This window comes from Gasterosteus aculeatus, chromosome X (assembly GCF_964276395.1).
Source record: "Gasterosteus aculeatus chromosome X, fGasAcu3.hap1.1, whole genome shotgun sequence".
NCBI classification, from domain to species: domain Eukaryota; kingdom Metazoa; phylum Chordata; class Actinopteri; order Perciformes; family Gasterosteidae; genus Gasterosteus; species Gasterosteus aculeatus.
Window position 1 is genome coordinate 3,755,232 of NC_135698.1, and position 25,698 is coordinate 3,780,929.

Consider the following 25,698-nt stretch of genomic DNA (forward strand, 5'->3'; position numbering starts at 1 on the left):
GAGTAACATCAGTTGTTACGGATGTACACCGGTACAACTCATACCGTAAGGAAATCTGCTACCGGTGCACCAGCTTTTCGGTAGAAGCTAGTTATTTTTTACTTTTCCTTACATAAACCATTGTTTAACATTCCTATTAACAGTGCATGTATTGACTGAACAACAGACCTGTGATATAGAGATTTATTAATGCAGAATGACGTGATTTTGGAACAAGCAAAAAAGAAGTGTAGATATAAAAGCTGACTGTGACACAAACAACACAGTTATGCACAGATTGAGTAAAAAAAGTAATCTTCAGCAATAAGGAGTGCCAACGTCCAATCCGGCTCTTTCAATGTGATGAGAATTGGAGTTAAAAAGAGCGGTTGACAACAGAAAAAAAAATGTTCCTGTAGAATGACCAACCTAAAGTTTCATTTTGGCCGTTGAGCTGAACGGATTGGAACAGAAAGATATTTCTACCACTAAGGCGTCAGGAAGGAGAGGTGTTTATGTTTGGCATACTGCTACACAGGCACAGATCCCTCAGGCCGACACACGAGCAATACAGCTTTCAGTCATATGCAAACAGGTGTGAACATCAAGCCCCTGCCGGTGAGTATTTACATATGAGTCAAATCAGTATGCCATGCCACTTTGCTATTGGCTGGCGAACGGAGCACATCATTAAGCTCCAATGCTTGTCCTGTGAATTTCTTTCCTTACCCAAAGTCAACTGTCCAATTAGATTTCTGTCCAATTTAGATAATTTCCTAGTCATGTGAGTCTCGTACACAGAAACTGATATTTTACACTGCTCCAGGGGACACTCTGGCAGGGAGAACATGAGGACCTCATTGAAGACAGTTACCAGTGAATGGGCCACAGCAGAGGTTTTTTGGTACCTCAATTTGTGCTGGTTGCACTGCACACTGATCCTGGCATATAGGGCTGTACAACACAGAGAAGGCACATCAGGGACTTTACATGTATGACAACACTATGACCATGTCTTGAATCTTATATTGGTGGTTGATATTTACCTCTATCTGAGTATATTTCTGTGAGGACCGTTCTGACCTTAAGTAGTCCAACTTCAAGCCTCTGAGAGGTGGGAAGAAACTTTAAAGTGAGGAGCACCTCTCCTACGAGATCCTGTCCCGATAATGGGAAAAGAAACAATTCTGCATAAGCTTTGTTTCTATAGGATGTTATAAAATAGAATATATAAAGAATAGTAAAAGAAACTTTCTACAGTAAACATGTAATTTAAAAGATTTCATTGGCTCTAGAATTTCTTTGATTTAGTGGTGGTAGTGGTATTTACGGAAAATGGAAATAACGATATAAATAAATAAAAAGACCAATATATCAATCAATATGAATACATATTGCACACATGGTGTCTTACTGTACCTTCTGGGGTGTCTTCAGATCTTCCTGTAGCTCAAGAGGATAGGAGATGTTGAGCTGCCCTAGAGGAACCCTCACCTCTCCCAACACTGTGTGTCTAGAGAATTTATCAAAGTGCCTCACCTGACGTGCACACGTGACAGAGAGACAAGTTTAATTACACCATCACACATACAGTTGTGGTCACTTAAAGTAAAGAACATAATGTCATGGCTCTCTTGAGTTTCCAGTTATTTCTACAAGTCAGATTTTTCTCTGACTGATTGAAACAGATACTTCTTTGTCACAAAACACATTCGTGAAGTTTTGTTCTTTTATGACTTTATTACGGGTTGACAGAAAAAGTGACATCTGCTGGGTCAGAAATATACCTACAGCAGTGCTAATATTTGGTTACATGTCCCTTGGCCATTTTCACTTCAATTAGGCGCTTTTGGTAGCCATCCACAAGCTTCTGGCAAGCTTCTCGTTGAATCTTTGATCACTCCTCTTGACAGAATTTGTGCAGTTCAGTTAAATGTGATGGCTTTTTGACATGGAGCATTGTCCACATGTTCTCAATGGGATTAAAGTCAGGACTTTGGAACACCATGCTAAAACCCTAATTCTAGCCTGATTTAGCCATTCTATTACCACTTTTGATGTGTGTTTGGAGTCATTGTCCTGTTGGAACAGCCAACTGCGCACAAGACCCAACCGTCGGGCTGATGATTTTAGGTTATCTTGAAGAATTTGAATGTGAGGCCTTTAACCCCAAGAACACCATGCCTACCGTCAAGCACGGTGGTGGTAGTATTATGCTGTGGGGCTGTTTTGCTGCCAATGGAACAAGTGCTTTACAGAGAGTAAATGGGATAATGAAGAAGGAGGGTTACCTTCAAATTGGAGGAGACATGCCACGTACCAGCCTGCTTCAAGACCTCCACCATCATCCCTGTTCCCAAGAAGCCCAGGATCACAAGACTCAATAACTACAGGCCCGTCGCCCTAACCTCTGTAGTCATGAAGTCTTTTGAAAGGCTAGTCCTGACCCACCTGAAGTCCCTCACCGACCCCCTCCTGGACCCCTTGCAGTTCGCCTACAGAGCCAACAGGTCTGTGGACAATGCTGTCAACATGGCCCTCCACTACATCTTCCAGCATCTGGACTCCCCAGGAACCTACGCCAGGATCCTGTTTGTGGACTTCAGCTCTGCCTTCAACACCATCATCCCGTCTCTGCGGCAGGACAAACTCTCCCAGCTGCACGTGCCCGACTCCACCTGCAAGTGGATCACAGACTTCCTGTCTGACAGGAAGCAGCACGTGAAGCTGGGGAAACATGTCTCAGCCTCTCGGACCATCAGCACCGGTTCCCCCCCAAGGCTGCGTTCTCTCCCCTCTGCTCTTCTCCCTGTACACCAACAGCTGCACCTCCAGTCACCAGTCCGTCAAGCTCCTGAAGTTTGCGGATTACACCACCCTCATTGGACTAATCTCTGGTGGTGATGAGTCCGCCTACAGGTGGGAGTCCGACCATCTGGTGTCCTGGTGCAGTCAGAACAACCTGGAGCTCAACGCTCTAAAGACAGTGGAGATGGTTGTGGATTTCAGGAGGAACAGAGCCCCACCCTCCCCCATCACCCTGTGTGACTCCCCCGTCACTATTGTGGATTCCTTCTGTTTCCTGGGCTCCATCATCACCCAGGACCTCAAGTGGGTGCTAAACATCAGCTCCATCACCAAGAAGGCTCCGCAGAGGTTGTTCTTCCTGAGGCAGCTGAAGAAATTCAACCTGCCAAAGACGATGATGGTCCACTTCTACACGGCCATCATCGAGTCCATCCTCTGCTCCTCCATCACCGTCTGGTACGCTGCAGCCACAGCCAAGGACAAGGGCAGGCTGCAGAGGGTCATCTGCTCTGCAGAGAGGGTGATCGGCTGCAATCTGCCGTCCCTGCAGGACTTGTTCGCTTCCAGGTCTCTGAAGCGAGCTAAAAAGATGGTAGTCGACCCCTCTCACCCCGGACAAAAACCGTTTGTGCCCCTTCCATCTGGCAGGCTGAGGTCCATCAGGGCTAAGACCTCCCGCCACACGAACAGTTTCTTCCCATCGGCAGTCGGGCTCTGTTCAACAGAGCCCGGTCCCCCACTGACTGACTAACACACTAACATTCCACCGGTCTTTCTGCTTCCTACTGCACATGTCACTTTAACTGTAATTTTTCACTCATTACTTTGTTGTAACTCGTCACTTTCTCACTTGTTGAATAGTGCACTTTATTTTTTTATATTTTGTAACTTTTTAAATATTTTTAACTTTATTCTCTTAATTTATACTAACCCATAGCCTTATTCTACTAACCCATTGCATTAGCATTTCATTTTATTACTTGTGCACTGCTGTCTTGTCCATTGTCACACTGTCTACTGCCACGCACCAACCGTCAAGACAAATTCCTTGCATGTTTGACATATTTTGGCAATGTTTCCTGATTCCTGCAATTCTTCAAGATAACCTAAAATCGTCAGCCCCCATTATGTTCTTTACAAGTGTATGTAAACTTTTGACCACAACTGTATAACATTGCGTTTTCTATGGAGCCAAATACAGGTCAAAAGTTTTGTTCATTTGAAAAACACATGTGAACCTGAAAGTTTCACGCCCCTCCCAGTTGATGCCCCGTCCCCTACGCCAAAAAAAGATCCAAACGCGAAAATAAGATCTGAAAGTGAAAATTCAAGATTTGAATCTGAAAACATAAAATCTGCAACCAAAAATACAATACACCGAATATCAAAAATATATATACGTGAAGATTAAAAAAAAAAAAAAAGAATATACTTGAGTCAAAACTATATTTTCGTCCACTTATTTTTATTTTGAATACATTGTTGTATTTTTCAATGTTCAACAACCCAACTTTTAGGTTCACATTTGTTTATCAAATGATCAAAACTTTTGACCTGGTTTTGGCTCCATAGTTTTCTCTACTTGAAGCTTACTTCGTCAACTGTCAAAAATCCTTTCCAATGATTCAAGAGATAAATGGACAAGGATTAGTTCACTGCAGTACCTCCATCTTGAGGTTAATGTGATGAAGCTCCTTGTCTTCCTGCATGATGCAGCTGAATTGGTCTCCAAATAAAGGGTTACAGCTGCCTTTCACAATGCGAGTCCGCCACTCCTGCAGCACCGTCCACAAGATGGGTGCGGTCCCTTCGCCCTGGGGGCAGTAATCCACAACACCATCACACACAAAAACACACTACCTGCTGTAGTTTCTCTACCCAATAATGCATTTTATGATGCCATTTGTTGACTAACACACTGCATGTGGTGACAAAAGAAGGCCAACCTCCTTGTCCGTACAGTCGTCCACTTCCACTCCCACTGAACCGGCCCACATGAGTCTCAGCTTGACAAATGGCTGGAGGCTGCATGTCTGGCTTGGCCACAGAAGCCCTTCCACCTGCAGGACGGTGACAACCAGCTGCGACTGGAGTTGGTCATAATAGATGGAAAAACGAATCGTTCCATCGACCTGGTAACAAGAGGACGTGTTAGGGAAGACACAAGTAACCCGATGTGTCTAATGATATAGCATAGTGCCCATAGCAAAGGCACGGAGAACTGATTCAGTATGTGTAACATGTGAAAGCTAATCTCCTCCAGTGACAAAAAAGTCAATCTATGTATCAACCCCCTTAATGCCCCTTTGCTAAGGTTCAAATTTAGCTAAAATCTCATTTGTTTCTGTGTATAACCTCACGGAGCTGCACGGCTGTAGCATAGTCAATAGAAAAACACACTTCAACAACACAGTGTGATGAATCCAGTTAGTGTGCTATTTATCAGACATGATAGACGGATGATTACCCTTTTAGAACCTCCAAAAACTGCATAAGCCTCCCTTTAAACTTGATAAATAAGAAAAAGGTCTCATAGTTTCTTCAATTTAGGATGCTAATAAGCAATTTAATCTATGACAGCTTGTACTATAGTAAAAACACATTTTTAGTAGTTTTTGAAGACAAAATTTGCCCATGCCTTTTGAATGAGAATACAAGTACTGAAAACTGTTGATTCCTTTTCACGACTGGGTCACACAGCAATGTGCTACCTTTTTAATGGTGTCCTGCTCCTCTCCGTCCACCTGTCTGGATTCCGAGGCGGGATACGAGGCCCCCGACAGACACCGGCTCAGCCTGCGGACCTCTGTGCTGACATTCTCCATCTGGGGAGCATGCATCACATTGCCAGTGTTGCTAGTCACTATGGCACCTCCAGCTTTTATTTGACTTGTGAAGAGCATCAATAATCCTTTGTTTGAACAAGTTCAGCCTAATCTTTATTTACATAGACAATGTGGCATATGTAGAACATCTGTGGCATATGTAGTACAGATAAATCTACAATGGGCACTTTAAATGTTGATAAGTCATGAACACTTTGTCATAATTGTATTATCTGGCACACCTTGAATCCAGCCTTTAACTTCAACTCTTTATTTTTTTTTTCTTCCACAATTCCAACATTAACCTTGGTAACCGTAGAGTGTATTTAAAAACGGTCCAAATACAGTAAAAACCTTTACACGCAGCAGGACATTCAGCCACACAAGTCAGTCGATACGAAGTAAACAGTTGACTATCCAAATAAAATGTGACTGAGTTATAGTAGATCAACACTGCTTCCTCTCGCTGATATAGTAATACTGCAGTTAATCTCATCAATGCCAGGATAGAAATCATCAATAAAGACATCTTGCAGTGTGGCAAGAGGCTGAGTTAGCATTTTTTCATATGAAGTGGTGGGTTATGCCCAAGGATGCTGTAAATACAGAGATAGGAAGTAGTGAAGGGGTCATAACCTTTGTTGTACAGTTTAGGGGGCTGCTTTGAACTCTGGGCCACCGGATTCAATATGGCGGTCACAGCCTACAAATTACATTAAGGTCATAACAACATCCGTTTCCCTTAATAGAGAACTCATTCTATCCACACTTCTCCTATCTATTTGTCTTACCCTAGTGCATGGAGCTCCTGAGTAGCTTCTCCTCGTTCTTGACTTTTCGACTGAGCACAGCAGATCCCTGTTTACTGCAGTAAAAATCAATGAGACAAAAATCTGTCATTGGAACAAAAGGGAAGAAGCGGAGGGAGGATGGCTTTGGAAAGACCAGAACTCCCTGAATGCATTTGGTAAAAACTTTCTTGGTCAGATACCTGCCATCGGCAATATGTACCGTAATCCGATCTACTCACCAGCATCTTGCCGGGTGATTGTGGTGCAGCACCTGAAGGCCTGCCACACCAAGATGCCCAGCGCCAGCAGAAGAAGAGCGACCGAGATGCCCAGGATGGAGTACTTGACCGTGTCTGAGAACGGCATTCTCAGGTCTCCAGCAGTCGACAGCAGCCTCTCGTTGGCCGGATAGTCCATCGGTCTACTTCTCACCCTCCAGCTGCATGTGGCCAAAATATGCCTCTGCAAAATGACAGAGGCGGATGAGGGCACTCGGATGTAGGTTAGAGAGCTCTGCGACCACAGAATGGGTCTGTTGGCAGCCATGTAGACTTGCAGGTTCACGTCAGCGTTACAGCTGCATATGACAACTATGCACACAGCAAAAAAAAAAAGAGCGTGTACAGACTCATACTAAAAGGTGTACATTCAAAACATTAGGGATTAAAGACAGAAAAAAAACCTCACAAAATCAAGTGATGTTTACTCATCTGTTCATCAAATATCACATTTAATTCAAGCCATTTAAAAAAAAGTTAAATACTGTTGACCTCTTACCTTAGGAGCAAAGAGGCTGGAGGGCATTCAAATGAGTGAAACATTAGCTAAAAAGCATGAAATAAATACGCTCGATTCTACATTTATTTACGTCGTCATGGTAAAGTGACATGTTGCAGTGACCCGTTTGCATTCACACCATTTCAAACTCTCACCGACTCTCACAGTAAAACTACTTTCCAGGTGGGTCCAGGGCTCAGCGTTTGAGGGTGGGTGTGGGGGGGGGGAAGCGACGGGACATTGGGATTGAACCTAAAAGTAAATCCATGGCCTCTGCACATCAATTGTTTAAAAAATAGCTTTACGTTAATAGTCCGATTATTCTTTTAGGTAAATAGAACTGGTACAACCGTGTCATGTTCAGAAAGAGATGATTATCTGCTATCAGAGAACGGTTTAGTCAAATAGCACATCCTGCTCTCACTGCATGCAAATCAACACGGACCTTGCAGGAGAAAGCCTACAAAATTGTAAGTAGCATTCCAATTAACACAAAAGAGGTTGGGAAAACACACAAGAATGAGCTCAGGACGTAAAAATTAAACAAAAATAACATGAACACGCAAAAAACATTTACCTGTAGCAAGTGATGACAAGTTCATCTTGTCCTTCAGGAATGCAAGAATCTTCCCACACAGTGAATGCAGGGCTCTCTCACAAACACAAAATAACTAGTTAGCACGACACCTCATTGTTGCAGGCGCTGTGTGCACACTGCCTCTCTCCTCTCGCTCTCCACACACAGAGCACAGGACTTCCTGCACAGCAGTCTAGGCAAACTGGTTTGATTAGATCTGAATGGCATGCCCTCTTCTTCAGCTCTGTTGCTCTTAAAGATTCCTGTGTTGCGGTCAGATGGCTTCAACAATGGAGCCGGGCGCCTGCAGCCAGGAAGCACTAGAACTGCCCCCGTATACACAGAATTCTGCCCCCGCCGTTATCTTAATACACGACACAGAGAGCATTGGTTTTTCACCTACGTAACCTATAAGTTTGTTCGATATGTTCATTTTCTAAGTAGAGCGCTCTGCTTTCTCGTGCACCTGTACCCAAACCAGCAGGTGCTGTGAAGTAACAATAACATGGTCAACTGGCACACGCAAAGGACGTTAAATGTAATTTGCCTTCCTTTACGCTTTCATTGTTCTCATTATCTCAGACTGGTCACCTTTTATTTTGCGGGACTGCATGCTGAAAGAGATGCACGATGGGAAACAGGAAACGTATCTTTAACAAACACAACAATACGTTGGGTGACCCTGCTGGGACACCGAGGTCTTCTTATGAGTAAAGCCCAAACTTAACTTACTGCTTCGAGAATGAGGAAGAAAAACATTTTGACAAAACTTCCTCGTACGACATCATCTACTTTGATTGTAAAAGAAGGAATGCTGTTTAACGTGGACAACTTACTACAAGTCGAACAGTTTAGGACAAAATAAACAAGAATAAACATGTGTATATTTTGACCTCCTTTACTGAAAGATACACTCATGGAAATGTAGGGCCGAACTTTTCAAACTGTATTCTGTGTGCATATGGACCCTCAAAATATGTACGATTAAAAAAATTTAACGTGAAGTTTAAGTCGTTCAACGTTGCTTGTTTCACTAGACGATCATAATCAAATATATAGCCATCAGGATCGGCTGGACGTGCTGATGAAAAAGGAATCACCACGGCAAAATGTCCCCGGTGAAGTTCAGAAACAACCCGTGATCCTTTTCAGTCAGTCCTCCAATCACAGACAGAGGGAAGAGACGCTCTCCTACGCACTCAGTGAGGCCTGAAAAGAGACATGTAATGTTATTCAAGACACACTTCTTGGAAATGTCAATACAACGATCCACACACACACACACACACATTTCTTCTCAACAACAGCTCATGAGTATGACTAAATCTCACAAAGCAGCGGATGGAGTTGGACGTGTCTGGCTCTTACCTCAGGACCCCCCCATGTCGGTGCAAACGCAGCCAGGATGTATGACCATACAGAGGATCCCATCAGGCTCCAGGTCTACAGCCATACAGCAACTCACCATGTTCAGGGCGCTCTGAGCCAGTAAACACAAACAATGCACATGTGAAACCCGCTGCGGTACAGTTCTGGACAACAGTTGATCCCTTTGGAGATGGTGGAAAGATCGGCTGATATCGCACATTTATTCTTAAAAAAACAACAACAAAGTTGTCCTTCGAAAAAGTTCAAACAGAAGAGTACTTTAGACCAGTGGTTCTCTGGCTCCGGGACCCACCATCACCCCTTAATGACAAGCCGCGACCCAAATACTACCTGAGATAGTATGGAGACAGAATACGTATGCCAACACAACAACAAGTTTAATGAAAAAACAAAACAGCCAGCTGGTAGCGATGCTAGAGAGGGAACTATTCCCTTTTACACTAAATTAGCTAAAAAAAACAAAGTGTACCATGGGGAAACGAGGTATTGCAACATACATAACAATTAAGAATCTTCAGCCATTTCAAACAAAATCAACAGCTTTCATGCACAAACAAAAAAATAAAAAAAAGACACAAATGACATAGTGACATAGTGTTTGTCATATTTGTTATAATGACCTGACTCAGATGTGAGTCAGGTCATTATAACAAATATGACAAACACTATGTCTTGAGGAGCAGATTTTGCACAAATTGAAAATAAATTAAATAAACTTGGCACACGCTGCTGAAAAAATGGACGGACGAGTCGGGAAAAAAAATACCGACACTCCGCTGCATTAAAAAAAGTCCCTTCAAAATAAAATCACAGGATGAATTTTTTATTTTATTCTAATTTTTATTTTCTCAGGCAAAGGCCTGCGACCCATTAAAAACAGGTCCCACCAGTTGAGAATCACTGCTTTAGATGCCCTTTCACTTAGCCGGCGAGGAATTAAATATCCAACCATTTAAAATAGACCAAGCTTCCTGTCTCGGTTCATATCAAAGCAGAGTTGACATGTCGTACATGCATTGACAGACATACTTTTGTTCATCAATTGGCATCAAGCAACTATGGATGTCCATTGGTGCAATACCTTGGACGTCCTGTAGGGGTACTATTTGATGATGTTGGACCGGTCGCCCCAGTTGAGCTCCACAGAACCCAGCAGAGCCGCCATGTTTAAGACCGCTGCCCTCTAGAGGCTCATGCCGGGTCCTCCTCTAGACGCAGCTTGTTTCAACAGAGGCACGAAGGCCTGAGGGGGCAAAACATTTGTTTTTGTTTTACTACATCTGTATACAACATTATGAAATCTAGGGATAAACATCACAGAAATTATTTGATTGTCAACTCCTGAATTTTGGGGGAAAGTTCAGAACATTTCCAGTCAGTAAAAAAAACAGATTTCACCATGTAGAGTGGTCTGTGGGGAGGAAGGACAATAGTGCCCTCTGGCGGCAGCAGGACCAACTCAGGAGACATTACTCTGTATTATATATATATATATATATATATATATATATATATATATATATATATATATATATATATATAACACCGGTCAGTTCAATCCAACAGAAAAAGCGAAACATTGTAAGCTTTGAAAAAATTAGCATTCATGGAATAAGTTATGTGGGGCGGCACGGTGGCCTGGTGGTTAGCACTGTCGCCTCACAGCAAGAAGGTCTTGGGTTTGATTCCGCCCAGTGGCCTTTCTGTGTGGAGTCTGCATGTTCTCCCCGTGTCTGCGTGGGTTCTCTCCGGGTTCTCCGGCTTCCTCCCACAGTCCAAAGACATGCTCTGGGCATCAGGTTAATTGGGGACTTTAAATTGCCCGTAGATGTGTGAACGTGAGTGTGGATGGTTGTATGTCTCTGTGTAGCCCTGCGATTGGCTGGCGACCAATCCAGGGTGTGGCTTTGTGTACCTAATGAAGAGCGTACAAATATCTTACAGGACGCATGCGTCCTTAAGGATGCAGCTTAGCGACTTTGAGACACAGCTAAACGTTCACTTAACATAAGACTACAGCATGTTTCAAAGTTTCAGCCAAAAGAGATTGGACCAATGTTTTTTTTGATTGATTGATTGATTGAACAGATTCACAACATCCAAATTGACAGAATGAAACAAAGTTGACACGACAAATCACCCAAAGTTAAATAAAAGAAATGGAGAAAAAAAAATCCCTTTTTTTAACTGAACTTTTGCAGAGAGAATGTTAACATATTGTGCTATGATTTGATAACGGATTGAAACTTAAACTTAAATGTAACGCAAAAAGGGGTCATCATTCTGAAAGTGCTTTTTATTTCAGGCTAAACTGACATTTTAATTTGTGCGGTGTGTCATCATTTACTTTAAACCTGTAACATATATAGGTATATTTACACATCTGGACAAATGTCACTAGTGTTCCTTTTATTGACACCCAGATTATACAGATAGATGTTGTGGTTGTAGAGATGTTGGTATGGAATTTTTGAGCAGGAGCCTAAAACATGGCTCAGAGCAGATGAGGCTTCACATGCATGAGGCAAACAAGAAGTTGTGTTGTTAGATTTTGGTTGGTGTATGCATAGGAACTTTGTTTATGAACCAAGAAACAAAAAATCCATCCATTTCACATGTTCATTCACATAAAAAAAACAGGCTTCGTATTTTAAAGTTGGGGTTGTGTTTATGTTAATTTTTTCACATAAAATAAAACCCATTATGGTGTTTTTTTAACTAACGTTAGGCGATTTATCGATTAAGCGCCGCGTTGTGGCGTGCTGACAGGGCGGGTAGCTTCACAGCCACTGAGCCAGCTGTAAAGCGGGTTTGCTTACTGGCGTGTTCGCGGGGTTCCTGGTGGTGGCTATTATCTTGCCGGGGGAGAAGCCTCCACTCGCCAGGCTGTCGACTATCTACAGCCCGAGACGCCGGCCGGCTCCAGGTACCAGCACAGAGCCGCAATTTTTAAAATGTATGGCGCCGCTCATTGTAACGTCACCTGTAAAGGCTGAGCAGGCTCCATGTGTTGCTGTACAGGTGTTACGGTTTAACAGGCGACCCTCTCAACTGGCCACTTTCTGCCGTAAGCGTCGGTTGTTGTCGTAGTTACCGCTGCTGTTGCAAATGGGACGTGAAGACGTAGCTGACCTCGTGAATGCCGCCTTGTTTAAACTTTTCAATTCAGTGTCAAGCCTTCAACACATCGACATCCAGTGACGTTTAAAACTCGAGTGGACTCTTTTCCTTAAAAGTCCTCCAAAGTCGAAACCGGTATGTTTATACCACGTATACGAGAATGTTTAACGTTTAAACAAGCCGGCATTCGCGAGGACAGCTACGTTTTCACTTCCTATTTTAAACAGCGGTCGTAAACAAGACAACAACCAACCCCTTTACGGTAGAAAGTGGCCGGTTTACAGGGTCGCCCGTCAAACCGGAAGACCTCCCGCTGTCACTGTGGTCCTCCGGTAGGTGGAAGCGTTGCTCCATTCAAACTTTATTCGTACTTATGATGGCTCTTGGGTCCGTGTACCTTTTGATAGTCCCTTTTACCGTAAAAAAACAGAAAACGAAAACACTCGTTTCTCGTTTTAAATTCAAAACGGTAAAACGGAAGTGGACAGTTGTTTTGTCGTTTTTCATCTAGAACCAAAAAATGAGACAGACTGACAACTTTTTACTCCGTTAATCTCTTTTGAAGTTGTGTCAATAACACGAAAATACGAAGCGGAGCCGCTAAACCGGAAGTACGTCGATTTTCACAGTAAGAGTCAACGCAATGGAACGTTGATGCTAGAAATCCGCCTGCGATGCCAGCGGTTAAAAGTTCATCAATGGATATAAATAAATAATCCTGGTCCGACGGGATGTATTAGCACCAATTGTTGACAACACGTACACTCGTTGCCCTTGGATCAGATATTTCTTTCCCTCGCATTGTGTCAGTGAGGGCCGAGCAGAGACAGTTCAAGGAGACGCAGAGTAAACGTGCGAATAAATTTATTTAAACCATAGATTTAATTATATTTAACTGTGTTTACGTTATTTATGATGGTTATTACAGATGTATTTAATGCTGGACTTTTGGTTTCTTTATACATACTCATTATCTGTCACACTTCAATCCTGAATGTAAACCGAAGAGGTCAAAGGATGAGAAGATCTAATGTTGGTCTTTGTTCCAAAGAAAATTACTTCAGTTTTATTGCCGTCAGATTTTTTTTGTTGAAAAAAATAAACCTTAAGTTATCACTGATTGTGTGAATGTTAGTTCCCCCTTAAAGGCAGATTTTAGGGCAGCTTCTCAATTGCACAGAGACATTTTTTTTCCAAGAGAAAATAATTGTTAAACATTCAATACTTATTTTAAGGAAGAGTAGTAGTAGTTTCTGGGCCAGCGAAGCCAGATGCATCAGTAGCTGCAGATTGGTAACAACAAGAGGTGGACTCATTAACACCCGTGTCACACTTTGGCACCGACAAGTGCTAATGATCAGGAAGCTGCAGAGATGGAATGTGCTTTACAAATGTTATTGTACTGTTGGACAGTGCCGTCAATAAATTGCCACAATTTTTCAAGATGGACTCAAATGCCTGATTGGTGTTACAAGAAGACATTGTCAGCACTTGTTATATCTATCTCTTTCATCTACTTGTAAACAGGACAAATATAGAATGTGAAACGATGCCATGACACCACATTTCCCTGTTGGTATGTTGTGCTCAGTGTTGGGTGTCCACCATATACGGCTTTGGCATTGAGGCCAAAAAATTTCAGTTTTGGTCTCATCTGACCAGAGCATCTTCTTCCACATGTTTGCTGTGCGTCTCACATGGCTTGTGGAAAACTCCAAACAGGATTTCTCATGGTTCTTTCAACAGCAGGTTTATTCTTGCCATATTTCTCGAGTACACGGTTAGTAGTTGTCCTGTGGACAGATTCTGTCCACCTTCAGAGTTAACATGTGACTCCTGGTTGCTGCTTTATCAAGGACATCAAAGTTTACTCGGGATAAATGTGACCTTTGACTTTGGTGATGATAGAGGAGATTAATATAATGTACAACTAAAGAGGATACCAATATTGTATTTTAAGTAAGAGGTGTCTCTCTGACACTGGAGACAACCTGTCCAAACATTAATTTCTTCTACTAAATTAGATTCCAGTGTCACTGAGCTAAAATCTTATCTGCATATTGAGGGACATGTTTGTTCTCTCAGATCACGGTCAGTTTTCAACAGGCTTCAGCAGACCAGTGTTATTTGGCGGGAAATACATTTTCTGTAACAGTGTCATGCTGGTGTGTCCAACATGCTAAAAAGCAGCTAGTCTGCTGCAATGGTTCCCAACCCAATTCCAGCCTTACGGTGGGATCCATCCACAGCTCCAGAGATCACTCTAAGGGTCACATGAAAGGTAACATGGAGGCAATGAAAAAAACAATGATTTCATTTCTTTATCTAGTGAGAAAAATGTGAAATATTCTCAAAATGTCTGAATGTGTCAAAATGTCTGAATGCCATGAAGCCATACGTACAAGTAATTCTCCTTATACCGCAGCATTTGAGCAACATTATTTCCTATCATCAGGGCCCTTTGACCTCTTGGGCCTAACCGTTCGATTTCGGATGGAAGTGTGACAAATAAACCAGAATTAATGAAAACAAGTCTCTATTCATAAACTGACATTACTTATTGCTTAATAAACACATGTTCCTTCTTCCATGAAATAAATATAACAAGATGTATACAAAAATGGTTGCAAATGAACCATACAAATCACATAAAAACTGCATTAAATACATCTGTAATAACCTAGATAAATAAAATAAACTGTTTAATATTATTAAATCTATGATTTAAATACATGTATTCGGCCACCAACTGGTGGAGATGTGAACACGTTTACTCTGCCTCTCATTGGACTGTCTGCGTTCGCTCAAGCAACACAATATATGGCAAATAAATATCAGAGCCAAGAGCAATGAGTGTGTGACAGTAAGACACTTTGATTGAATTATATTTTCAGCTATATTATTACCTACATAATCAACTATATATATACTATATTTTACTGTAGATCAGCGCCTGCTTATTCCCGAAAAGGGTAATAAATCAATGGCAGTTAGGTATGCGTAAGCCCTACACAGATTCAGTGAAGTCCCACAAAGCTATTTAGCCGTCAGACGTGACTCTTGGGAGCTGCATCAGGCGACGGAGCAGAGATCTTTAAATGTTCTGTCTGTCCTTTAGTGATTGAAGTACAACAATTAGCAGATGTTGTTGACCAGTTACGTTAACGTGTGTGCTATCTACCAGTTAGCCACGGCTGACGTACTCCACTGGGACCAGTGTTATGGGATGAATCATCAGATCGATGGTCTGCAGTTCCCACCTGAGTCCAGCATGTGGGGCTTGTCGGGGTTTATGTAGCTTACACAGTAACAACCACTAGCCGCTGTTGATTATAGGCAAATACTTTATTAATTTATTGTAATAAATAAACATTTGTTCCAGGGTGTTTTACATATGTCTTAGTTTTGAAAGTAAATTACAACATTGAAAGCGTATAATGTACTTTCATGAACCAGATCTCTCAAAGCAAACTGACAAGCACACAAAAAGTTTTCACAGTTTAATAAAAAAGGGTTGGTTTTACGATGGTGTCTCTTAAGGTTTATCCATTAAGCCGCTGAGTTTGATTTGAATCGAGTAACTGTTCATAAGATATGCTGACACGAGCCGTTATTTTTGTCATCTGTAGCAATGTTCATACCACCGTCTGAGTAATCCTTGAAATACAGTCTGGAAACCATCTGGGAATAGATATTGGTTCAAATTCTCACTCAGGAATTCATTTCAACCATAGTTTTTTTGAGAGTCCACACGTGTCTCAAGGCAATAGCAAAACACACTCCAGGGCGTTGAGAACCTAAAACCACCAACAGTGGGATACAAAGTTCTAACCCAGACAAATGATTTCCTGGAAATTGTTCATTAAATTCAGCAGTGGCTCCATTGATCATCTGGCATCATGAAAGCGCTCTGCCCGCAGAAGTTTGCCGGGCGCACCATCATGGTTGTCATGGTAGCCTTCAGATTTGGACCCTTCCAGTCTGGGGTAATATATGCCACAAACTGCCGACCTGAAAAAAGGGAATGTGACAGAGTTCAACGAAAGGGTTAAACTAAATTAAATATGAGCCCATGAAATCCAACACCCAAATGTATAGTTTAAAGCTGCGTACCTCCCGATGCGAGCTGGGCATGCTTGCATGCGCAGCGGTCATTGTCTCTGTCCTTGGTGCTGAATTGGGTGCCAGTGTGGGAGAAGCTGCTGGTCTGTCCAGCTGTGCCACTGAAGCCCTCGGCGTGAAGGCTGGAGTTTTGGGGAGTGGTAAAAAAGCAAACGCTTTCAGAAAAAAAAAAAGCCGAAAGCAGCTTTGATTATTTTGGACAACTATGCTTGTTGGCAGCTCCGCATGGTAGTGAAATCATCTAGTAGGGCACGACCAAATGCTCTCCATTACAGATCCTTCTTGACAGACATAGTCTGTGCAGAGCTGAGCCTTCTGCAACACGACATACAAAAGAAACAAAACAAAAGAAATGATCACACAATATAAAGATGATAAAGCATGTGTAAATGAAGGAGGAAATCATAACAGTTTCACAGTGTGTGTAAAATACAAGGGACCATCTCAATCTAGGTGTCCACTCTTGCCAAGCATTAATGTGAATGAGTAAATGCATATTTTGATTACACAAACACTACAGGGAAGGAAAACTAAGCTTTATGGCTCTTAACAAACCAAGGTAGTGGGGAATTTGTATCAATGGAACGAATATTTTTTGTTTTGTTTTTAATGATGGTTCATGGCGAATGTCAACTACAATTGCAGCTCTGCCCCTCTAAAGAGAGGGGAAGAGCTGTCAACTGATCACCATCTATTGGACAGTTAGGTGAGACCTGGTAAACTCTTCGGCCATCTGCACAAACATTTAATAACTGGGTACATTCTAGATCCAAACCGAAGGGTTTGGTTACATTGGTCAAATTATTCATACGTGTCTAGTTCTGAAAACTAAAAACAATTTATCTTTTCAAGTTCTGAGATCCTTGTCTTATGGCACTATAGTTGTTGAAAGCAGACTGTGTTGCTGAAATAAAAAAACTAAAAACTTATAACCCGGAAAAGTAAGCCCTCCTTCTGTGACATCATCGATTATTGTCACTCCCTCTGTGACGTCATCGGAATTGCAACTGACCAGGAGATCTGAGCCAGCAGGCATAACCATGGAGAGTTTTAGAATATGATCACAGTGGTCACAGTGTCATCAAAGCCATCTCATTGGCTGGCACATCTTTCTGCCTTGCTAAAATACCGTTAATTTAAATCTATGGTTTAAATACATGTCTCGGTCTCTGCTCGGTCTACACTGACACAATGCGTGGAAAAGAAATATGTGATCCAAGAGCAACGAGTGTGTGTGTTGTCAACTATTGGTGCCAACACATCCCGTTGGACCAGGATTATTTATTTATATCCATTAACTTTTAACCGGCGGCACGGTGGAGTGGTGGTTAGCACTGTTGCCTCACAGCAAGAAAGTCCTGGGTGCGATTCCGCCCAGTGGCCTTTCTGTGTGGAGTCTGCATGTTCTCCCCGTGTCTGCGTGGGTTCTCTCCGGGTTCTCCGGCTTCCTCCCTCAGTCAAAAGACATGCTCTGGGGATCAGGTTAATTGGGGACTTTAAATTGCCCGTAGGTGTATGAATGTGAGTGTGAATGGTTGTGTGTCTCTGTGTAGCCCTGCGATTGGCTGGCGACCAATCCAGGATGTACCCTGTCTATCGCCAATGGGATGGACTCCAGTCCCCCCGCGACCCTGTGTGCAGGATAAGCGGTTTGACAATGGATGGATGGATGGAACTTTTAACCGCTAGCATCGCAGACGGATTTCTAGCATCAACGTTCGTTGAGTCTTACTGTGAAAATCAACCGCTCCGCTTCATATTTTTGTTTTATTGACAAAACTAACAAGAGGGATTAACGGAGTAAAAAGTTGGCAGTTTGTCTCGTTTTTGGTTCTAAATAAAAAACGAGAAAACGACTGTCCACTCCCGTTTTACCGTTTTGGATTTAAAACAAAAAACGAGAAACGAGTGTTTTCGTTTTCTGTTTTTTACGGTAAAAGGGACTATGAAAAGGTACACGGACCCTCTTGTAAATCGGGTTATTTGATGAAATTGCGCTCACTTGTTTCTTGTTCTTCTGGATTTGTATCCTTATGGTTGAAATGCACTTATTGAAAGTCGCTTCGGATAAAAGCGTCAGGTAAATAAATTACATGTAACAAACAGCCGGATCCGTTTTACCGATTCATCAATAGACATCACGTGACTTTTAGGTAGAGTCTCTCAGTGGTAAGAACACACACACACAGCAAATATCTAATCCTGCATCTTATAAATTGAGGTTAAACGCAATTGAAAATGGAAATTAAGGGGGGCTTAAAGAAATAAACAATAGCCCTTACTGTATAAGATGGCTGGGTTATGTTATCACATGAACTAAATCTAAAATAAATGTTAAATGTAAAATAACATAAATAGTGCAATATCATAGATCAATATCTAAATAGCTTGATAACAGCTCTTACCAAAGAGTTATTGCAGTAAAATATCAGATTAAATCACTTTATTAATCTTTTAAAGGTTTTTATTTTGAAGTTACATCCACACTTGTCCATCCATTGTCAAACCGCTTATCCTGCACACAGGGTCGCGGGGGGGCTGGAGTCCATCCCAGCCAACTTCGGGCGATAGACAGGGTACATCCTGGATTGGTCGCCAGCCAATCGCAGGGCCACACAGAGACAGACAACCATTCACACTCACATTCACACACCTACGGGCAATTTAAAGTCCCCAATTAACCTGATCCCCAGAGCATGTCTTTTAACTGTGGGAGGAAGCCGGAGAACCCACGCAGAGAACATGCAGACTCCACACAGAAAGGCCACTGGGCGGAATCGAACCCTAACCCTAACCCTAACCCTAACCCCACACACTAGTACTATTAAAAAAAACGTAAATCCAATAGCTGTTATTTTCACATGGCTATAGAATCTGTTTACTTCCATTCTCCATCTTTAACATACTACTAAATAAAAGGGACACTTTTTTATCGTGAGTTAATGCTTAATGTAATAACATTGTATTTTCCTTATCCATTCGTTATTTTTGATTAGATAGTCTGGCATTCATGAATTCAAATGTTGCAAAGGATAAAGGTATCCGCTGTTTGCTTCCGATTTTTCCTGTTTTTAAAAAATTGGAGCTGAGATTGCGGTGTAGAAAGGAGGGTGACAGCACAGCTGATGGAGCTTATGCAGTCACAGCACACAGATGGTTTCTCTGGCAGCCACCTGAGTCCAGATTTTCTTAAACCTCCCGATTCTCGTATCCCTGGTCTGCTTCAGGTCAGTTCATTTGGATTTTGGCTCCCACAAGTCTCCATTTACAGACACGTTACTTTGGCACAGAGCACACGTTGTAGAGGATGGGTTGGTTGTGGCACAATGTGTGGTGCAGAGATGGAGGGTGTTAACTGCTGACAATAGTGGGGTATTGTGTGTACAGAGAATCCTGCAATCGGTTAACGGTTTAGATCAGAAGTCATCTGATTAAATATTATATTTAATTCCGCTTTAACACGGTAACTTTTTAATTGTTTGTTAAAGGTATACTCCCACAATCTCTGTGTGTATGATTTCTTTTTAGAGTGAAGTATTTTAAATGAAAACGTAAAAACAATTGAAAAACACTGCTTCCCAACAAGTCTCAGTTCAACTCAGTTCAAAAGATATTTCAATGTTTGTTCAACGCCCCCAGTGGCAAAAACCAGTCATTGCAGGTTTGCGGCTTAGCTTGCATGGAGGCTAGATGCAGGTAGTGGCACGAGTCCAGGAAAAACTCATAACCCCGGCACGACCTCAACTTGTTGTCTGTATACTTGCACAAGTGCTGGCACACTTCACTTTTCAACGGAGCCAGGTGTCTCTCCTTATTTCCAGTGTTCCTGATAAGCTAAGCCTCCTCAGACTATAGATTGATTTGATAACAGGTACATAAGTGATGGTGATCTTTTTATCCCAGACACAGCGCCAATCAAGACATTTCCCCAAACGGCAAACCCATTTCTGTGAATAATTTCTGCTTGGCACAATCATAAAAAAATGTACAGTTCTGCTTTTTAATGAAAGTAAACTCACAAGTCGTCTGTCGCGACGAGCTATAGTAGTTTGAGTGAGGAAGAGAACTTCCTTTAGAGTAGGGCTTACTGCTACAAGGGCGAGTCGTATTATGCCTATTTCTTAAGTCGTGCGTTTTATGTTTTCGCCAGCAGCGGAACTACTTTATAGTCACTGTGTATCTCATCGTTATTAGCGAGTAAGTTCTAATATCGATCATATTCCTTAAGGTTTTTTAGCTGACTCGTATTTGTTCGGTACACACAGTATTGCTTATCTTCCTCCAATATCTAACGCGGATGATGGTGAAGTAGGTTGTTAAGACAATACATTCGTGATACTCATTCTAACACTTTATTGAGTTAAGGAACCTTTTGATTAAGTTCTCACCCAGGACCTACGTATATGTTTGACCTGTAACCCCTCTGTCGAGTGAGCTCGTCCTTACATACCGATTAGGTCCCTAATGCCCTTGGGGGATGACTGGTACCTCTATGTATCAAGATAAGGTCACTCACCGGTGTCTGCAGGTTTCGAAGCGGTGTTCTTGTCATTCAGCCCCTTGGAGGAGGCCCCTCAGTGGAAAGGAATCCCCCGGAAACAAATGGTCTTTTGTTCCCCAAAAAGGAGAATTTTTATTTATATAAAAAAGCGAAAAGGTTTACGAAAATTGAATAGAAAACAATAAAAGCAGTTATATATTTCAAACCCTAAAGGTTAAAAAAGCTAGATTCCCCGTCTTCGTGTGTGAGCAAGAAGTAAGCACGCTTTGTGTTTAGACATGTTGGCTTATATACCTTTTTTTTTGCAGAAGCAATGTGCGTCACCGGGGTTTATCTTGCGTCGATCACAGTTTCGGTTCCGAAACTCAATCAAAGCAGGTGCGTGCGTTATTTGCGCTATAAGCGGCTTTCAAGAAGACATTTTCACACCTTAAAGCAGGATCGTGGAACGGCTTCACGCTTCAAGGCACTATTTGCGCTACTAAGTCATCTACGGTCATCTCTATACAGGAAAACAGCTTTACATATCAAACGGAAACATCTTTATCTTGTATTCTGGTGTTACTAGTGGTAGTTTTGGTGCGGGACTCTTGATGCACAAAGCAAAGCATTATGGTTTTGTAAGCATTTTTGTTTTACACAGTATACGGCTATACAACATGTCACATAACGGTTTCTTTTCTTCAAGAGCAGTCAATCTAGCTGCAGTATGACTTTGCTTTTGTGCGTCGGTGCTACACCCAAAGGGTTCTTTAATAAGCTACCAGTCTGGAGTAACACTGGAGAGAAGGAGTCTGTATGTGTGCCTTCATTAACTTGTCTTTGCTTGTTGATGTGTGCTTTTATTGTGCTGTGATGTGTGTGCGTCTACATATGTGTGCACGTGCCCGTGTTCAGTGTGTGTACGCGCCTGGTTGTGTGGGTTGCGCGGGCATCTTGGTTGTAACATCCATTTTCAATCACTTATTTAATTCACATGAGCTATATTTAAGGAGATCATAAATAAAATACCAGGCTTCCTTTCATCAATGCATAAATCATGGCTGTTATCTTCTTACATTTATATTCTCTGCCCTCCTTTCCCCCTGCACACAGTGCAGTGCTCTGCCTCCAGTCTTTATCACATTGGTTTATCACAGTGGAAAGGATGTGTGATGTATTATAATATGTTTACATGCACAATGATGCCCTTCAGTTGTTCTGTCTACTCAGCTGTTCACACATTGAGTTGGCTGCCGTAGATACTGTTACTAAAAACCCCATGATAAGAAACCCTGAACATGATTTAAGATTGAATACATTTAATGTCCCGAGGAAAGAATTCAGTGTGCCAGAACAGAAAATTGTGCAAATCAGTAAAAACCACATCAGCAGAAAGGGAAATCACCCTCTAACACGTAACCGCTGAAGGAGAATCTCCCCCATTTCAAGAATACATGTCACATCTGTGGCCATAATGCAGTGTTTTTCTTATTCTCATTTCCCAAATTACAGACCCTGATTAAAAAACAAAAAACGGACCACATTTATATCCCACTCACTGCTCAATTTGCTATCTTGCATAGACATCTGTTCAGATTTGGTGCCTTTACCCATCAGTTCGAAGGAAAACATTCATCAACAACTTAACTTAATGCCAGCAAAGGAACGGAGGAGAAAAGAGTTTTTTACATTTGTCTAAACATTTGACGCACTACATTCAATCTAATACAACATTCAATCTGCTGGCTGCCACAGCAGCATTGTGGGCCAAACACCTGTGGAAACGTGGGTTTTACCTTCAACAGTATAATGCAAAAGAATCTGTATTCTTCTTGAAGGGACAGCTCATCCCAAAATAATGAATACATATCCTCCTCGTACCTGTACTACTGTTTATCAATTAGTATCTCTACTGCTTGTTTTACTACCTAATTATGGCAATATAATCTAGATTGACAATGCTACAGGTAAGAGAGTAAATTTGCATTTTGGAATTGGGGGGGTGAACTGTGCCTTTAATAATGCCTTTGCAATTATTGATGTATGTCAATATAACATGCAGTATATATAGGACATTGTAAAGACAAGAGACATTTCTGACAAAAAACAACAAAAAATTTGACTTGAGATTAGTTATTTTGGCAAATAACAAAAAAATAACAAATACCTATCAAATGTGGTTGTATAGTATGTGTTTTTGTTGTCATTGCCCATTTTGAGCAGATTTAACAGAGTCCATCCTGCGGCTGTTGGAGATCAGTCTCATTCAAAATGTAAAATCTTCCCCCAGAGGGGACCAGAAGGCTGCGCTTAGTAAGACTGCGTTCGGGGATTCTAGACGCCGCTCGCCTTCTGCGGTGCCTTTTATTCAGACTTTTGATGCCCATCAGATGGAACAGAACGCGCGAGGACGGGTTTCTTGCGGATGACTAAAACAATATTGCGAGGAAAGAGAATTATCGAGATCCTTTATGTTTGTTCTCAAAGCACTTTCGACTGTGTTGAAGTGTGACGACAACATCTGACTCACCATAGTTCCCTGGGCCTTCCAGAATGCATTTAAAGATCCCCTTTGTCCTGCAGCGCGATAGTCGAGTAGCTTGGGGGGAGGGGGGACGTGCTGATTGTCAGTGATTCAGGAAACCCACCTGTGTTTCGGAGCCTTTCTCATTTAGTAGCTGTGTCTGACGAGGCAGGTGAGGGATGTGCACGTGGCCACTGGACTGATTGTAAAAATGCAATGAAATAATTACATTTTATTGAGGCTAAACGTCGATGACTTTCAGCGTTATTTCAAGAAAGACAGAAGAAAAACACAGCATGATTACGTAACAACTCATATACCTCTACCTTTCAGTGGCATTTAATACAAACAATTAAGATTACTCATGCCTTAAAGTGAGAATACATGAGCTCTGACAGAAATCTCCTTCCTGGGATACAGTACAATACAGTTTAAGTAAATCAACGTTTCTTCCTCCACTCAATATACTTTGGAGTTTAGCGCTTTACAGCATCAGCTGTTGCATATGGTGGCTAATTTTAGCCTGTGAACAAACAGCTATTTGAGTCTCTTTTCTGCCCCTTTCTCTCTCTGTGTATTGATCTCCTCCACTCCGCTTTTACACAAGAAGCGCTTCCTGGGTTTACGAAACATAAGCTAAGCCATAGTCGTGTGTTTCTTGACCACTTATGTCAGAGCTTGCTGACTTTGACTTCTCTCCTTTAATTTATTTCCGCAAATGTTCCCTGTGTTGTATGGCCGGATACTGTGTAAAACAAAAAATGCTTACAAAAACGTCAGAGAGTCCTGCACCTAAACTAGTACTAGTGGTGTTACCACTAGTAACACCAGAATACAAGATAAATATGTTTCCATTTGATACGCAAAGCTCTTTCCCTGTATAGAGATGGCCGTAGATAACGCAAATAGTGCCTTGACCGTTCCATGAACCTGCCTTGAAGTATGAAGCAGTCTTTCGGTTCTGCTTTAAGGTGTGAAAATGTCTTCCTGAAAGACGCCAAGTAGCGCAAATAATGCACGGTTCCGCTTTAAGGTGTGAAAATGTCTCCCTGAAAGACGCGTAGTAGCGCAAATATTGCACGGTTCTGCTTTAAGGTGTGAAAATGTCTTCCTGAAAGGCGCTTAGTAGCGCAAATAATGCACGGTTCTGCTTTAAGGTGTGAAAATGTCTTCCTGAAAGACGCCAAGTAGCGCAAATAATGCACGGTTCTGCTTTAAGGTGTGAAAATGTCTTCCTGAAAGACTCTTAGTAGCGCAAATATTGCATGGTTCTGCTTTAAGGTGTGAAAATGTCTTCCCTAAAGGCGCTTAGTAGCGCAAATGACGCACAAACATTGTTACGGTCCTTTTGTAGATTCCAGGACAGTAACACGACAATCAACGACAGGCGACAGAGTCAGGGTAAAAGGGGTCTTTCTGGTTTTTATTATTACACACAAAGATGGCTCCCAACAGGAGTGAGGGAGATGGTGGAAGATGGGACCTACAGGTTGTGCCAAACAAATGAAATGAATATAACAAAACGAGGCCTAGCTCACCACTGGCTCTTCATCCAAAACAAGTCAAACAAAATACCTTACCTGCTTCTCTAAAAAAGGACTAAAGGAAAACGTTACACAGGAGGCAACAACCACTACACCTGGTGTATCTATACAAAGGTATACCTACGTGCAAAAATGTACAGGGTACCCCAACTTACTAAGGTCCTCAACCTCCACCTTACAAAACTCCAGTTTTGCTACCAGGCAGCACAAACTCACGGACAGGAAGACTGGCCACCAGCCCGCAGCGCAGAACACACCCCCCTTTCACTTCTTGTTCTTGTTCTTCTTTTTCGTTTACTGGCAGATCGCACCAACTTAAAGGTGCATATACCGCCACCTACTGCACTGGAGTGTGAGGCCGGTCACGGCCTCCCTTCTATATCCTGCTGTACAGCCCCGTGTTCCTAAGAAAAAGAAATACTGCCTTCATTACTGCCTCCTTCCCTTTTCCACCCCCAAGCACCCCACCTATGTCCCAGCCCCGCTTTGTCTCCCTGACACTACCATACAACACCACCCTCTGCTTATCATACCTCCCACAGACAAACCGTACATGCTCAACTGTTTCCACCACCTCACATCTATCACACAAACCTGTGTCATGTTTTGCCACCACTCTCAGCCACTCACCACTCTCATTCCCCCAACCTCCTTCACTGACCTATTTATACCCCGGAAGTGCCTCCCTTTACCACCTTCACCCCACTGTCTCTCCCACTCCGCAATCCCTGCTTCCCGTATCGACTTAACCTCCCTGCG

The 25,698-nt window shown here is 42.2% G+C and overlaps 2 protein-coding genes, 1 long non-coding RNA gene and 1 pseudogene across 5 annotated transcripts in view; 1 reads left to right on the forward strand and 3 right to left on the reverse strand.

Annotated features, from left to right (window-relative positions):
• The window catches only part of LOC100174900 (myosin heavy chain, fast skeletal muscle), a 63,930-nt gene that overhangs the window by 27,847 nt on the left and 10,385 nt on the right, over positions 1 to 25,698 (forward strand). The gene's annotated exons all lie outside the window — the stretch shown is intronic.
• On the reverse strand, positions 170 to 8,013 carry syt19 (synaptotagmin XIX). The gene is made up of 9 exons (XM_078082597.1): positions 7,758 to 8,013; positions 6,643 to 6,865; positions 6,404 to 6,477; positions 5,499 to 5,612; positions 4,734 to 4,919; positions 4,452 to 4,601; positions 1,399 to 1,518; positions 1,026 to 1,137; positions 170 to 933 (listed from the first exon to the last, which is right to left on the reverse strand). The coding sequence occupies exons 2-9, from the start codon at positions 6,818 to 6,820 to the stop codon at positions 617 to 619; spliced, it is 1,251 nt and encodes a 416-aa protein (XP_077938723.1). The 5' UTR covers positions 6,821 to 6,865; positions 7,758 to 8,013; the 3' UTR covers positions 170 to 616.
• Positions 8,646 to 12,239, reverse strand: LOC144383750 (C-signal-like; annotated as a pseudogene). The gene is made up of 4 exons (XR_013451173.1): positions 12,046 to 12,239; positions 10,228 to 10,505; positions 9,132 to 9,237; positions 8,646 to 8,966 (listed from the first exon to the last, which is right to left on the reverse strand). The product of XR_013451173.1 is annotated as a C-signal-like (transcript).
• On the reverse strand, positions 15,597 to 21,152 carry LOC144383730 (uncharacterized). 2 transcript variants are annotated; one of them, XR_013451134.1, is made up of 3 exons: positions 20,905 to 21,152; positions 16,380 to 16,510; positions 15,597 to 16,277 (listed from the first exon to the last, which is right to left on the reverse strand). It is a non-coding gene; the product is annotated as an uncharacterized LOC144383730 (long non-coding RNA). The 2 variants fall into 2 exon arrangements; XR_013451135.1 differs by having other exon boundaries at positions 16,380 to 16,703.